This window comes from Triturus cristatus, chromosome 1_2 (genome assembly GCF_964204655.1).
Source record: "Triturus cristatus chromosome 1_2, aTriCri1.1, whole genome shotgun sequence".
Classification (NCBI taxonomy): Eukaryota; Metazoa; Chordata; class Amphibia; order Caudata; family Salamandridae; genus Triturus; species Triturus cristatus.
The window spans coordinates 554,017,179-554,031,035 of NC_140580.1; the positions used below are offsets into that span (position 1 = coordinate 554,017,179).

Here is a 13,857-nt window from a genome sequence, read left to right on the forward strand (position 1 = left end):
TCCGAACTGAGAACTACCTCTTTGCCAAATTTGGTGTCATTCCGTTCAGCGGTCCGGGCTGTAGCTGCGACAACAAATCCTATGGGAAATTGCATGGGGGAAACGCGTTTTGGGACCCCCCTTTTTTCTCGGCCCCCGCTTGACGGATAACCGCAAAACTTTCAGGGTAGGTGCAAAGCGGAGCTGACCAAAAGTTTGGAAACTTTCGCGAGGATTCGTCAACCGGCGCTAACGTTATTCCAAATAGAATGTTGCGGATTTCCTATGGAAAATAGGTCCTAACTATAACTATCTACTATCGACCGCCAGTAGATAATATCTATATATCTATATCTATATATATATATTACCTACTGGCTGTCGCCAGTAGGTAGTTATAGTTAGGACCTATTATCCATCGGAAATCCGCAACATTCTTTTTGGAATAACTTTAGCGCCGGTTGATGAATCTTCGCGAAATTTTCAAAACTGGTGGGGCGCTCCGGTCCGCTCCTATCCTGAAAGTCTCGGGGTGATCCGTCAAGCGGGGGCTGAGAAAAAAGGGGGGTCCCAAAACGTGTTTTCCCCATGCAATTTTCCATAGGAACCTTTAATCGCAGCTGCAGCCCGAACTGCTGAACGGAATTAAACCAAATTTTTCAAAGAGGTAGCCCTTGGTTCACACTCGTGCCTTTTGGTTAAATGGTGTAAATCCGTTCAGTGGTTGCTGAAAAAATCAAAAGTAAAATCATAGATATATCTATGGCCTCGGAGGATCCGTGCACACTATGCGCACCCAGCTCGCACCCTCCCGATCACGAGCTGCATGCTAATTGGCTGTCAACTGGCTGTAAACACTCCAAACCAGGAAGTGTTGGCAGCCATTTTGTGCCTCGGTAGAAACGAGGCTCAAGAAATTAGTGGATCAAGTATGCAAAACGTATAAAGGGTGCAGGGTAGAAATACCCTGACCCTCTAGACCTGCTTAGGGGGTCCCACAAGGACCCCCAGGGCCCCCCCCAATTTTTGGGGGGTGGGAAAAAACACAAAAATGCGCGCTGGGTGCGCGGATCCTGCCGTAAAAAAATAATTAAAACGAAGCGCGGGCTCCCGCGCTTCTTTAATAATTAGCCCCTGGGGGGGCCAAATCCCGGGGGCAAAAATATTACATTTGATGGGGGGCCCAGAGGGGCCCCCAGCCCCGGGGACCACCACCCCCCGGGGCTACAAAATAAATTGGTGGGGGGGCTCAAAGGCCCCCCAGCCCTGGGGACCGCTACACCCCGGGGCTTTAAAAACAAATGGGTGGGGGGCTCAAAGGCTCCCCCCCAAGCCCCGGGGACCACCATCCCGGGGCTTTTTATATTGTGGGAGGGGGGCCGCGTGGCCCCCCTCCTGAAGCAGTTGATGGCCCTGGGGACCGCCACCCCCCAGGGCTGGCTCCTGCAGTGTCTCGGGGTGCCCACCCCCAGGACATTGCTGTTTGCTATGGCAGGGCGTGAGCTCCCGCCCTGTCATAGCAAACTTGGTTTGGATTTTGAAAGAGAGAGCAGGAAACCTGCTTTGTCTTTCAAAATGCAAACCATATTGCTTTTCCACATGGGGAACTGCATGTTAGCAGCTCCCTGTGTGGAAAAGCAATGCCGGCTCCCGAAGGACGTGGGGAGCGGGCTGGGACTGTGGGGGCATTGGGGCTCCCCCCACGGTCCCCAACGTTGTATATAGGCCCTGGGGGATGGGGTCGCCGGGGAAAATAGAAATTAGTGATAGGTGCTAAAAAAAAAATTACGAGCAAATTAGGAGTCGTGCACCCAGCGCGGTGCTCAGCGCGGCCCCCTGGTGTGCACGCGCTGGGTGCGCAACTCCTATGCGTTGGGTGCACGACTTCTAACGCGTTGGGTGCACGACTCCTCTCGCGTTGGGTGCGTGACTCCAAAAAAGATTGGGAAAAAAACCAATAAAAAATATAATAAATATATTTTAACAAATATAAAATTAAAAAAATATATTTTTTTTTTAAATTCCAATTTATATTACAAATATGTAATGTAATTTAAAAAATTAAATATGTAAACATAAATAGTTTAAAAAATGTTGAAAAACAGTATCAAAAAACGAAATATAACAATATATTTAAAAATTATCATTTAAAAAACCTTTGAAATTCACTGAAAAAACCATAGGTTTCAGATATGTTATAGTTAGGAATTAGCATTTAAAAAACCTTTGAAATTCACTGAACAAAACATAGGTTTCAGGGGCGTTATAGTTAGGAATTAGCATTTAAAAAAACCTTGAAAATCACTGAAAAAACCATAGGTTTCAGGCACGTTATAGTTAGATATTAGCATTTAAAAAACCTTAGAAATTCACTGAAAAAAACATAGGTTTTAGGGAAAGTTATAGTTAGTTGGACATTTCACTCGTACAAAACCAGTGAAATTCCCCCGTTATAGTTAGTTCAGCTAACTATAACTTGCGCCCCCGCAATGCACTGCTGCTGATGTCACATATTACATCACTCATGACATGCTCAGTGACATCACTGATGACATCACTGATGACATCTCAAATGACATCACTAATGACATCACTGATGACATCAGCCATGTGATAAATTGATGCATCTTCTCACACCCTAATATAATCTTTGATACACCCACTCTAAATTACAGACGGCCATTCTCAAAACCAATGACACTCCAACACCAATAACTACATACCCACTCACTGATTCTTAGGTCCACACACACATCCACTCACTCACCCTTACAATCACTCATACTTACGGTCACTCAGTAGAGGACAATCATATTTACTCATACATCTATATAGACACTCACACACTGCCACTCATCCATAGAGGTACTCACACACCTAGTCAGTCGTGCAAATAATTAATCACACTCCCATTTACTCACCTATACAGTTATACACACACACCAGATCACTTACTCATACAAATACTAGCACATTCTTACGCTCTTATACAATCATTGATACAAGCACACACTCTTCCATACAGCTACTCTCATAATCACACACTATCACTTATAGCGATTTATATACTCTAACACACATATATACTGCCTTTCACATATGTAGTTACTCACACATGTATTACTGAGATATGCATTCACTCACTAACACACCCATATACACACTCACCCAGCCATACCGTCCATCACAGATGCACTCTTGAAACCATGCACCCAGTGAATCACCCACTCACACATCTATACACAGAGTCACACACACCCCACCCACACAAACACTCAGGCACCAATACAGATAGTCAGACAACCAATCAATAACTCATATAGACACTCATGTAGCTATTCACAAACCCATGCAGCCGCTTACACACCAACAGACAGACGGATACAGACATTCATTCAGTAAGATACGTTTAATCACTCACTTATAGAGCCAGTCACGCACCTACTAAATCAACCATTCAGACACTTATACACCCACTCATTCTTCAATACGCCTTTCCCTATATATATTAAACATATTTCAACTTTACAGAAACACACACTCACTGGATGATGTCATCAGTGATGTCATCAGTGATGTCACTGACCATGTCATAAGTGATGTAATATGTGACGTCATCAGCAGTGCATTGCGGGGGCGCGAGTTATAGTTAGCTAAACTAACTATAACGGGGGAATTTCACTGGTTTTGTGCGAGTGAAATGAACTATAACTTTCCCTGAAACCTATGGTTTTTTCAGTGAATGTGTGTGTATGTATATATATATATATATATATATATATATATACACACACACACACACACACACACACACAGAATCCTTCAGTTTCACAACAAAAGGTCGCACTCGGGATAATTTCTAAGATTGAAATTTGACTGACGCGTTTCAACCTCACGGTCTTTGTCAAAGTCTATATATATATATATATATATATATATGTTAATTTCCAGAGCTTAACATAATACTGAGAAGGATTCTAAAATCGAGAACACAAAATAAAATAGGTATTAAATAATGGACCCCATATTCATTCATTTTTCATCACTTGAGCCACCTGCTTCTGGAAAACCCTGCTTGTTATGTTCATGATAATTCTGTCATGCGTTGATCAGTTCTGTTTAATGAGTCATACATTCATTACCTTCTTCCCTCCCTAATCTAACCTTTACCAGCACAAATGTTAACTAGGCATTGACTTCATACCTTTTCCACCTTGTCACGTAGGCCCACCCTACTATAGTAGTATCTTTGAAATTTGGCTATAGCCTGCATCACTATTATCCAATCTTCAAATAGTAGGTGGTTAGGGTCAATTTCTCTTTAATTTTTTTCTCTATGAAATGTCTAGCAGCAAGCCTGTTCACAAATAAGAGATGGTCATGCTATTTGCAGACTTACATAGGGTAGGTGAAGTGTATTGACAGTTCCATTTAGCAGTTATTGGAACTCCTTTTCCAATGGTCCGCTACTAAAAAATCTGTGATTTCACTACACAAATTGCTAAAACGAGGGCAGTCTTTTATCATGTGCTCCCATATGCCAAATGATACGAGGCAGCTTTTACGGTAGTTGTCTTTGTCAAGCAGAGTTGCAAATTAGCATTATCTAACATGAGCAATTGAGGTACCAAAGTGCTGTTGTGTTTTAGAATCACAGTGAAAACTAACAAAATTAGGACACCTGTTAGAGAAGCGTAAAAGACCTATTTACAATTTGGTACATTGACCATTGTTAACTTAAACAGCTGGCTTCAAGCCTTGAAGGCTGCAGAAATTTGTATTTGGGATCCAGGCACAACTCCAGGTCGTCGATGAGTGCGCCCATATGCACCTAAAGGTAATCCATGTCCGCAAAGTAAAGCTGTGCATAGCTGAACACATGAAAAAATCATGCTGAACTCAGGAAGAATGGTACCAAAAACAGTGGTCCTTAACCAATGATTAATAAATCTGAGACATAATAGTTCGCTTAGTCAATTAATTCGCTAATCATGAGCCTAAACGAAATTTTCTTTAAGAACAAAGGCTCGCAATATTAAATAGGTAATTCAATCCAACAAAGGACAACATCCAAAACACTGAGAGCTGGTATACATACGTTTTATTTTTAGCAATTTTTGCAATATTCATAGGACAGAACAGGGTTGCTCCAAGAAGAGACGTGCATCAAAGGAAAGTGATTGAAAAGTGCGTGAATAGGACAAGGAATGGAAGATACATAGTAGTAGGAGTATTTAATCAATTTCAGGCAAAGAGGATCGGTTGTAATTCACCGTCCAGAAGCCAAGTAACCTGGTCACATTCATTGGATACAAAATTAGTATAATTCAGAAAATGACCCCATTGATGGTCTTGCACGAGAGACTGAAAATGTGTCCCAGGTAGTAAAGGGTGGGCGTCGACGTTTCGACCCGTCTTGATGGCCTTGGGAATTTTAAGCCTTGGCCTTGCGGGTCTTCATCAGGACCAAAGAGGGGGCAACCTGACTGGAAGGTGATCTTAACTGAACCACCTGAAACATTAAAACAAGGGGGTGTGAGGAGGTTGTCCTGATTAAAACCATTAAAAAATATATGGTATGTTAGAATTGTTCACATACCTAGTGGATTAATTCCACTGGGAGAATTGCCGGAGTGGAGGGCTTGCTATGACAGATCAGGTAATTTGTGTCTAATTGAAGGAATAATAAGATAAATTCAAAATTGGACAAAGTCATAAACCAAAACAGTTGATCCAAAAACATCGTGAGAATTGCTATGATAGCCAAGAGCTAAGTGGAACTGATAGGGCTGTGGCTATCTTGCAGGCCCTTAATGAACAGTAAAAAACCCAAAAGCATCTTACCGCTTCAAGAAACTGATAGCGATGTATCCGCTGTCTGTTCAGGGATAGCCGATGCGTAGAATTCAATCAAGGATAAAAACAAGGAAGGGGCATAATTACTTAAAGCTACGTCTGAGTAAGTGAATAATCTACAATGCGTAGATATTGGCAATGGAATAGCTTACCATGCGAACACAAAGGATGTGCAGGAAAAAACCCGGGAGCGTCCGTCTCCGTTCAAGCCCCAGCGCAGTGTGAGCTCGTCCGCGGCTCCGTGCGGTTACCAAGGTAACCGTATGTGAGTTTATGACGAAAGACTCGGAAATAGTAAAAGGACTAGTGTAATTGTTTTAGTCCCGATCGAATCAACATAAAAAACCCAATGTTACAGGGCGGGGGGGTGTTAAATCGCATGTCTGAGGTGTAGGGAGCGTACAGTCCTCCTCATCCACTCGATACCGGAGCGTAAGTCTCCGTACTTGATCAAAGTGAAAAACGAGAGCCCAAGTGTTTGCCGTGTTGTTGCTATTAGCAACCGTATACAAGTCTATAAGCAGTGTGGAAAGACTAGTGTACATTGAGGGGTTCCCATAGTTACATGAAATAGGGAAAGAGATCAAATTGGAACATGATGAAGTCAATCAACATATTTGAAAACTTATGAGGCACAGTAGGGATACTTCAATACCTTACAGACACTGCATAGAACAACAATTTCAGTTCACAGATCCTGTATCCACAACTATTGACAATACAAAAAACAATAATATAAATTCACAAAACATGTGTCCACACGTATTGACAAATTATAAAACACAATTATAAAACACAATTATACAGTAATGTAATTCTACAGTAAACGGGTGTCCAGATGAAAGTCACCCCCTATTCCAATTCAATACATGGTGCTGATTAAAGATCCCTTTAACCGCAGATTGAGTTGGGGCTGACGGGGAGGAGATACACTCTATCTTTGATTCATAGTAGAAACTTGTTTGTTGGTTTCTTCAAGTTCGTTCAAACCCCTGGTGACAGTGTCCAAAGAATGAATCCATCTATACTCCCGCTTATTCAGTATTTCAGTAAAGTCACCACCTCTTGGGTTAGGTTTAACTTTTTCCAAAACCCACCATCTCAGGCTGTCTGCTGTATGTTCAAAATTGGTGAAGTGCTCTACCAGCGGGGCACCAGGTGTCTTGCATCGGATACGGCTACAGTGTTGCAGTATCCGGCACTTAACCTTCTGGATGGTTTGACCCACGTATAGAAAGTTACATGGGCAGGTGATAACATAAATCACTCCAGATGTGTTACAGTTGCTGTGCTCCCTTAGTGTGTAGGTGTGGTTGTTATGTGTGAACTCTTTGATGGTTCTGGCTAGAGCGCATGCTTTGCATGAGCCACATTGGTAGTGACCCATGACCGGGGTACCCCATAGGGTAATCTGTCCTACCGTCTGACTAGTAGGTAGTAGAGATTTGATCAGGTAATCTCTAATATTTTTACCTTTTCTGAAAGCGTGAAGTGGAGTGGGCATGTTACCTAATTCGTCAGCCACTAGATGCCAGTGCTGGTTGATGGCCTTCTTGATGGCATTACTTTTGGTGTTGAACGTGGTTACACAAACCAACCGTTCCTCTTGGATCTTCTCTTTAATTTTGGGTGTTAGCAAGAGTTCCCTGTGGTTATACCATGCACGTTTCCGCGCTTTTTTCAGAAGCCTGATTGGGTAGCCACGGTCTATCAATCTGGACAATAAACCTGCGGACTCTTCCAGGAAATTCTCTTTTTTTGAACAATTTCGCCGAATCCGTAAAAACTGTCCAAAAGGTAAGTTATCACGTAGGTTGCGGGGATGGTGGCTTGAGTAACGTAGTAGTGTATTTCTTTCGCTACTTTTCCTAAATAGTGTAGTGTATAGTTTACCTGATTCTGGGTCTGATTTGATTGTGATGTCAAGGAAATCAATTTTTTCTCTACTGTAGTTCATCGTGAATTGGATATCAGTTGAACATGTGTTCAACCAAAGATGGAATTTTTTGAGATCCTCTTCCTCACCTCGCCAAACGAATATAATATCGTCGATGTATCGACGCCATAGTTCTATACACTCACGATATTGGTTTACCTGGTTGAGGACATATTGATGTTCAAACTCACTCATGTAAATGATGGCCAGATTTGGGGCAAAGCTGGCCCCCATCGCCACGCCTTTAGTCTGTACGTAAAATTGACCCAAGAAGGTGAAATAATTTTGGGTCATGGCAATTTTAAGTAATGACACAATGAATTCTGTGGGAACCAAGTGTTGTGCAGGTCTGGCATTCAGTACTAATTCAATGCATTGGAGGGCTGCCAACTGTGGGATGTTAGTATAAAGGGCAGTTATGTCCATAGTAACTAATAAGTGAGTGTCCGGGTCATATGGATATTCATCCAAGAGTTGTATAGTTTGCATGGTATCCCTTAAGTAGGTGGGAGTCTGTTCCGCGATGGGTTTTAGAAATACATCGATGTATTTACATAGAGGTTCTAGGATTGAGCCACAGCCAGACACGATTGGCCTCCCTGGGGGATTTTGCATCCGTTTATGTATTTTGGGGAGGGTATAGATAGTGGGTAGTCTGGGATGTTTATTATTCAAGTAGTCATGTTCTAGTTTGTTAATGTAACCTTTCTCCAGAGCAGTACCAGTAAGGTTCCTTATAGTCTTACTTATGTCCTGGGTGGGGTCTCTACGTAATTTCAGGTAGTTCCCATCTATAGCCAGCTGGGAGTCGATCTCTCTTTTGTAGTCCTCGGTGTTCTGTATAACAATGGCACCACCCTTATCAGCGGGTTTAATCACGATATGGGGATTGTTTTTTAATGTGTCCAGGGCTGCGCGTTCTTGTTTACTTATGTTATATTGGACATACTGTCTGTTAGTTAGTATATTGTCCACATCCCTCATAACCACCTGTTCGAAAGCCAGAAGTTTATGTGGCATCAGAGACGAAGGGGGATTGAATTTAGATGGTGGTCGTAGTCCACTAGCAGAGAAGGTGGGGTTGCTAGGGGTTTTTTGGAAATGATATTTTAGACGCAGGAAGAAATCACTGGACTCTTTAAAGTCCCTCTCTCACTCCAAGTCGTGGGCCTAGACCTGCTCCTGCTTGTGAGTCTTCTCCCGCAAGAAATCTTCTTCCCGGTCAATAGGCTTCCCCGCTCCCTCTATAATGCTGCATTGCGACCTGAATCTGGCATTCATGCACTTCATATGCACATCCATCGTGCCTATGCGCTGTTGCTTATTGAGATTTTTGACCATTAAGACAGTATTCCTCATTGCAATTACATCTGAACGCCACGTCAGTGAGCTACAAGCTCAGTACAACTTCCATATCCCATCCTCTTTCCTGATAATTTGTTGCTGTGAACTTGGGCCTTTTTTTTGCCAAAAGTGGTGTCACCCTTCCACGTGGGACAATCTATCACTCTTCCAGCATTCTTTGCTGCACTTCATCCCTCTAAGGAAGAGAAGTAGTTGCATCTGCTTGACCCAGAAGAGATCTTAGTTTTTATATCAAGAGCATGAAGGAGAACTAGGTGGAAAATCATTTTTATTGGCTTTGCCAGTGCTAAAATGGGTAAAGAGGTCTAGAATCAAACCTTGTCTACAAGGATCTTCATGTGCATAAAGACATGGTATTCCCTTACCAGAAAGCTGCCTCCTGAAGCCCTTAGGGCTCATTCCACCAGAGTCTAGGTTGCCACAAGAATGTTGGCAAGAGGTGTTATTGTGTTGGACATCTGCCAGGCGTCTGTACATGTTATTTTCTTGGTTAATGCTCATAGGAGGTGATGGCATGCATAAGCAAGGGGTTATGGATCCATTATTACATGTAAGTAATTTTGTTTTTGCAGTGTGAACTTATTCTAGAAATCACATGCTGCGCCTTGTTCCACCATATAATGCTTAATGTACCAAAGTGCATTTATTAAAGCAGTTATCAGTATTGTATTGCATGGCAGTAATAATGCATATGTTCTGTTGAGAACACAAAGAAGCCAGTAAGTTACATTCATAATTGACCTTTAAATAAATAAAACTTTTATTTCGTTGTAGGCTCGTTCTATCAGCATCAATGTACGGCGGAATCTTGCATTTAATACATTAAGCCAGGAAATTCTACTCAAAGAATTTTCCACCATCTCCTGAAATGGATACCTCACTGGATCGTTCCATTCCTTTGCGGACTTTCAGTACTGGAGTATGTCTTACTATAGGGCTTCCGGCTTGTGATCCACCTTCCAATTCAGCGAAGTCTACTGAACTGACAACACAAGCAAGCACTTTTGTGAGGAGGGCATCTGTGCTGAAGCTAACCCCACAAATACTTTTTTCTTAAAGACTATAGGGGAAGTAATTAGCCAGATAACAAATCCATCAGTTTTTATCTTTGTGTCCTGATGTGTTTTTTTTAAAATGCGTGACTGCTCTCCGAATTTGGTTTAAGTAATCTACATCTTGTCAAGCGGGGTTGGTAGAGGGATGCAGAGAGATTTGATGGGTGAGGTGTTTGATAATCTTTTGTCTAGTGGAATATGTTTTTGGAACCAGTACTATAGTAAATAAGTGATTCCTGGACTTTGCAGTGGATAAATATCCCTTAATTGAAGTCCAAGTTGGCATGAAGCAAAAAGCAGCACAATTAAGTCTTTTCTTCTTGCTTAAGGACTCTTCAGAAACATTTGAAGCAACATATGTGTGTTAACACTTAATCTCCCTGGCATATCCCTCTTTAATAATTCAAGCTGGCGACTGTTGTTCCACTGTGAAAGTGATGTCCATAAAAGCATCTAATACACAAACTTGGAGGAGGAGGATGCAAAAATACAGTGGCACCAAGTATTATTTATTTTTAACACGTTTTGACTCCCAATGCTTTAGTTTGATGGATCCATGAGCTAAAATGATTAAAGAGCAAATGCAATCTAATGTGTTGTATATGAATAATTATACTTTCTGGTTTCTTCTAATGTGCTCCATGATGTTATTAAACAGAAAAACCATGCAGGAAGAAGGGCTTATTAAGCTTTGTGGTTTTTATCACCTATACGGTTGTACAAGTAGAATATCTCAGATCATCATTACGTATCCCTGGACTATTGTCTATTATCCTTCCCAGAATGTACTGGCCTAAGAAGAATGACTAATCTAAATTGCTTCCATATGTAAGCCACATACTGTATTTGTCCTTAGGTCTTACCTAAGACAGTGCTTGCTTTGCCTGTGCCAAGACATTTTGTTATCTTACAGTTGGCTTAGAGCACCCGTATTGCTTACCTTCGGATTGCTTCATTGTTACTCATTTTATTACTTTGTATTTGTTAGCTGTGTGGGCTTTCCTTCCTCTTCTTGTGTTTGTCCCTCCCCTGGATTCATTACTGTCTCCTCCCACTGCTTGCTTTTTCTTCTTCATTTAAGCACTCATGGGTTTTCCAGTTGTCGACCTTATGTGCTTCAACGCCTTCCCTCTGCTGACTCTGTGAACGTCTCTCACACCCGTGTGTGTCTCGCCTCTTTCCCTGTGTTGCCTTCTTGTTTATGCGATTTCTCCCCGCCAGTTCCATGTTCCTTCCCCCTATTTGATCCTCACCTCCTGTGTCCCTGTATTGCTTCCACCCCCCACTCATGCCCTGTGTTACTTCCTCCACCTGCATTAAAAAAAGTGTTTTGTCTGTTTTTGTTTTTTTTGTGGTCATTTTAGTTACTGACCCGAATTGGATTGGTACCAAAAAAAAGAAAAACAGCCATGTCAAGACCTCCTTTTTGTTTTTTATTCCTACAGCAAAGGGGATGTTGTACTGCCTGACTAAAATGATCAGTTAAGCCAATAGGCTCCAAAGATGAGACTTATTGGCTTTGCCAATGTGTTGTTAACATACTTTGGCTCTCATTACGAGTGGCCTGTGATTCCCTATCAGGGTGGTAACAGAAATTACTGGCCAGACTGGGAGTCAAACGTTTTGCAGTATTAAAGTATCTAGAATTCCCTTGTGCAGTAATTCTGCATGTTATATCAATGGCAAATCTTCCTGGGTGTGCCTTGAGTAGCTTGTCCACAGTAAATGAGAAGAGATTGTGGGTTTACCTGTGAAAAAACAGTGGGTAGCATTGATATTTGCTCATTAACCCCAAAACATAGGCATTCCCAGCAGACCAAGTCGTAATTTGCCCTTACAGAGTATCACAGAAGTCCCCATTTTTGGGCAAAAGAGATCCATTTTACCGGGCCACTTGTATTGAGGGCATCAATGTCTCACTTTGATGGAAACTGTATTACTCCGTGCCCTCATTTGTTTCTACAAAACTATTTATTTTGTTTCTTACTAAAATAGAGGTGAATACAGATAACTTGTCTCCTAAATCTTTTTCTCTACATTGTGACTGCCTTTTGGGACCAAAATAACAGGTTTTGAGTGGATAGGCACCGAATGCCACATGATTTTTTGAAGCAAATCCAAGGATTATTTTTTATTCACGAATGAACTGTGGTTCCACATGCAGTGTGGGCCTAGGAGTGCAGTTTAGGTTGCTTCTTTATGTTGCTTCCAGTAGTAACATATATAATTCCAGAATGATTCCTCTGGGAAAGTAACAAAAATTTACGTAAACAAATTATTTTGTTAGTGTCCAAGAATCCCCTAACAGATTATGTAGTGGCTTTCAACAACAACACAGCTTGCCAAAACACACTATATTTAAGAATTGTAAGACAACAGTATTATATAAGGGATGTTCCACTAGGTGAGATCGGTGCAGGACTTGTGAAAGTGAGATCACAACAAAACAATGTGCAACATATATTACATCAATAAGAGCATGTGAACAGTTATTTTCTTTGTTAGTCAAAAAGGAGAGCAAGTGATAAACTCCTTATTTTGACTCATAACAGCTATTCTGCATCAAGCTCATAATTTATTTAATTGTCCACATGTTGGCCAAAGATACTTAGAAGCTGTGTCTTCCTTGGGACAAGGCAAGGATACACCCTCGAAAACCACCAAATTGTGTGTGGAGATACTAGTATAGGTCCTTCATCCTGGTAGGTATGCAGAACAGGAACCATCTGCTGTACTGGTATCTGGGTCAATAGATCTTGAAGATGCGCTATGCTCAAGCATGTGCTGAATGAAGCTGCCAGTGTAGTTTATAGTTATAAGTTGCTTTTAGTTGCTTTTTGTAGTGAAGTTGCAACAAGAGTGCATGTTCAGTGTTTTTTCCTCTGACATAACTTCTTTGGCTGGTGTTCTTTGTTTTGGGTATTTGGCAAATTGCCCGAGATGACAGTGCTGCCAAGATTATCAAGAAAGCCATCAAGTCGGAGTAATAGATGAACATCTTTTTCCAAAAAATTGAATTCATGATGATATCTAAGCAGCTCATTCATAGTGTCAGATCACCATATTCTTATAGCGAGCGCAGTGACTGAGTACTTGGAAAAATATGCATGTGTCATAGCTGATTGCTATGAATTTATAGCCAGACAGCACCATCTAGACAGCCGTTCCTCTCTGGTGATTGTTTTTACTGTACTATGTTCCTGTGCAACTGACTTGTTTCAAGGTACTTCTGCAATTTCTGCTGATGTCTCAGACAGTGGGTCCTTGGAGCAATGGTGAAGAATGTTTAAGTAGGCATTACATTTTTAACAGAAAGTGGCTTTGAGTTGACAAATACTTTGCAATTAGAATGCTCTGTTCAGATTCTCCAATATTGTTAGAACAGTTGACAGGACTGATGTCTGACTTTCTGATTGATACATCTATCTGCAGATTCCTTGCCTGTAGAATTATCCTATGTGTTGACTGCATCCCGAAAGTTCAAAACTCTTTGATGTCACTGAAGCTGTATAGAGCCCACCCTAGCGCAATAGCATCAGTTCCCTTTTTTCTGCTCATTCGATACAGATTCGATGCACACCATTTGAGAGTTTTGCACTATTGCACATTACCTAAATCAAAATAAACAAACCCTTGCAGCGCTAGGATGTCTCCTTCAAAGCATTC

At 41.5% G+C, this 13,857-nt stretch overlaps 1 protein-coding gene across 2 annotated transcripts in view; it reads left to right on the forward strand.

Moving 5' to 3' along the window:
• The window catches only part of ARMH3 (armadillo like helical domain containing 3), a 772,183-nt gene extending 761,400 nt beyond the window's left edge, over window positions 1–10,783 (forward strand). For both annotated transcript variants that reach the window (XM_085606447.1, XM_085606449.1), the window contains one exon: window positions 9,911–10,783. In XM_085606447.1, coding sequence (XP_085462573.1) covers window positions 9,911–10,003 — 93 coding nt within the window. In that variant the 3' untranslated portion in view covers window positions 10,004–10,783. The remainder of the gene's footprint in view (window positions 1–9,910) is intronic.
• The last annotated feature ends 3,074 nt before the right edge of the window (window positions 10,784–13,857 follow it).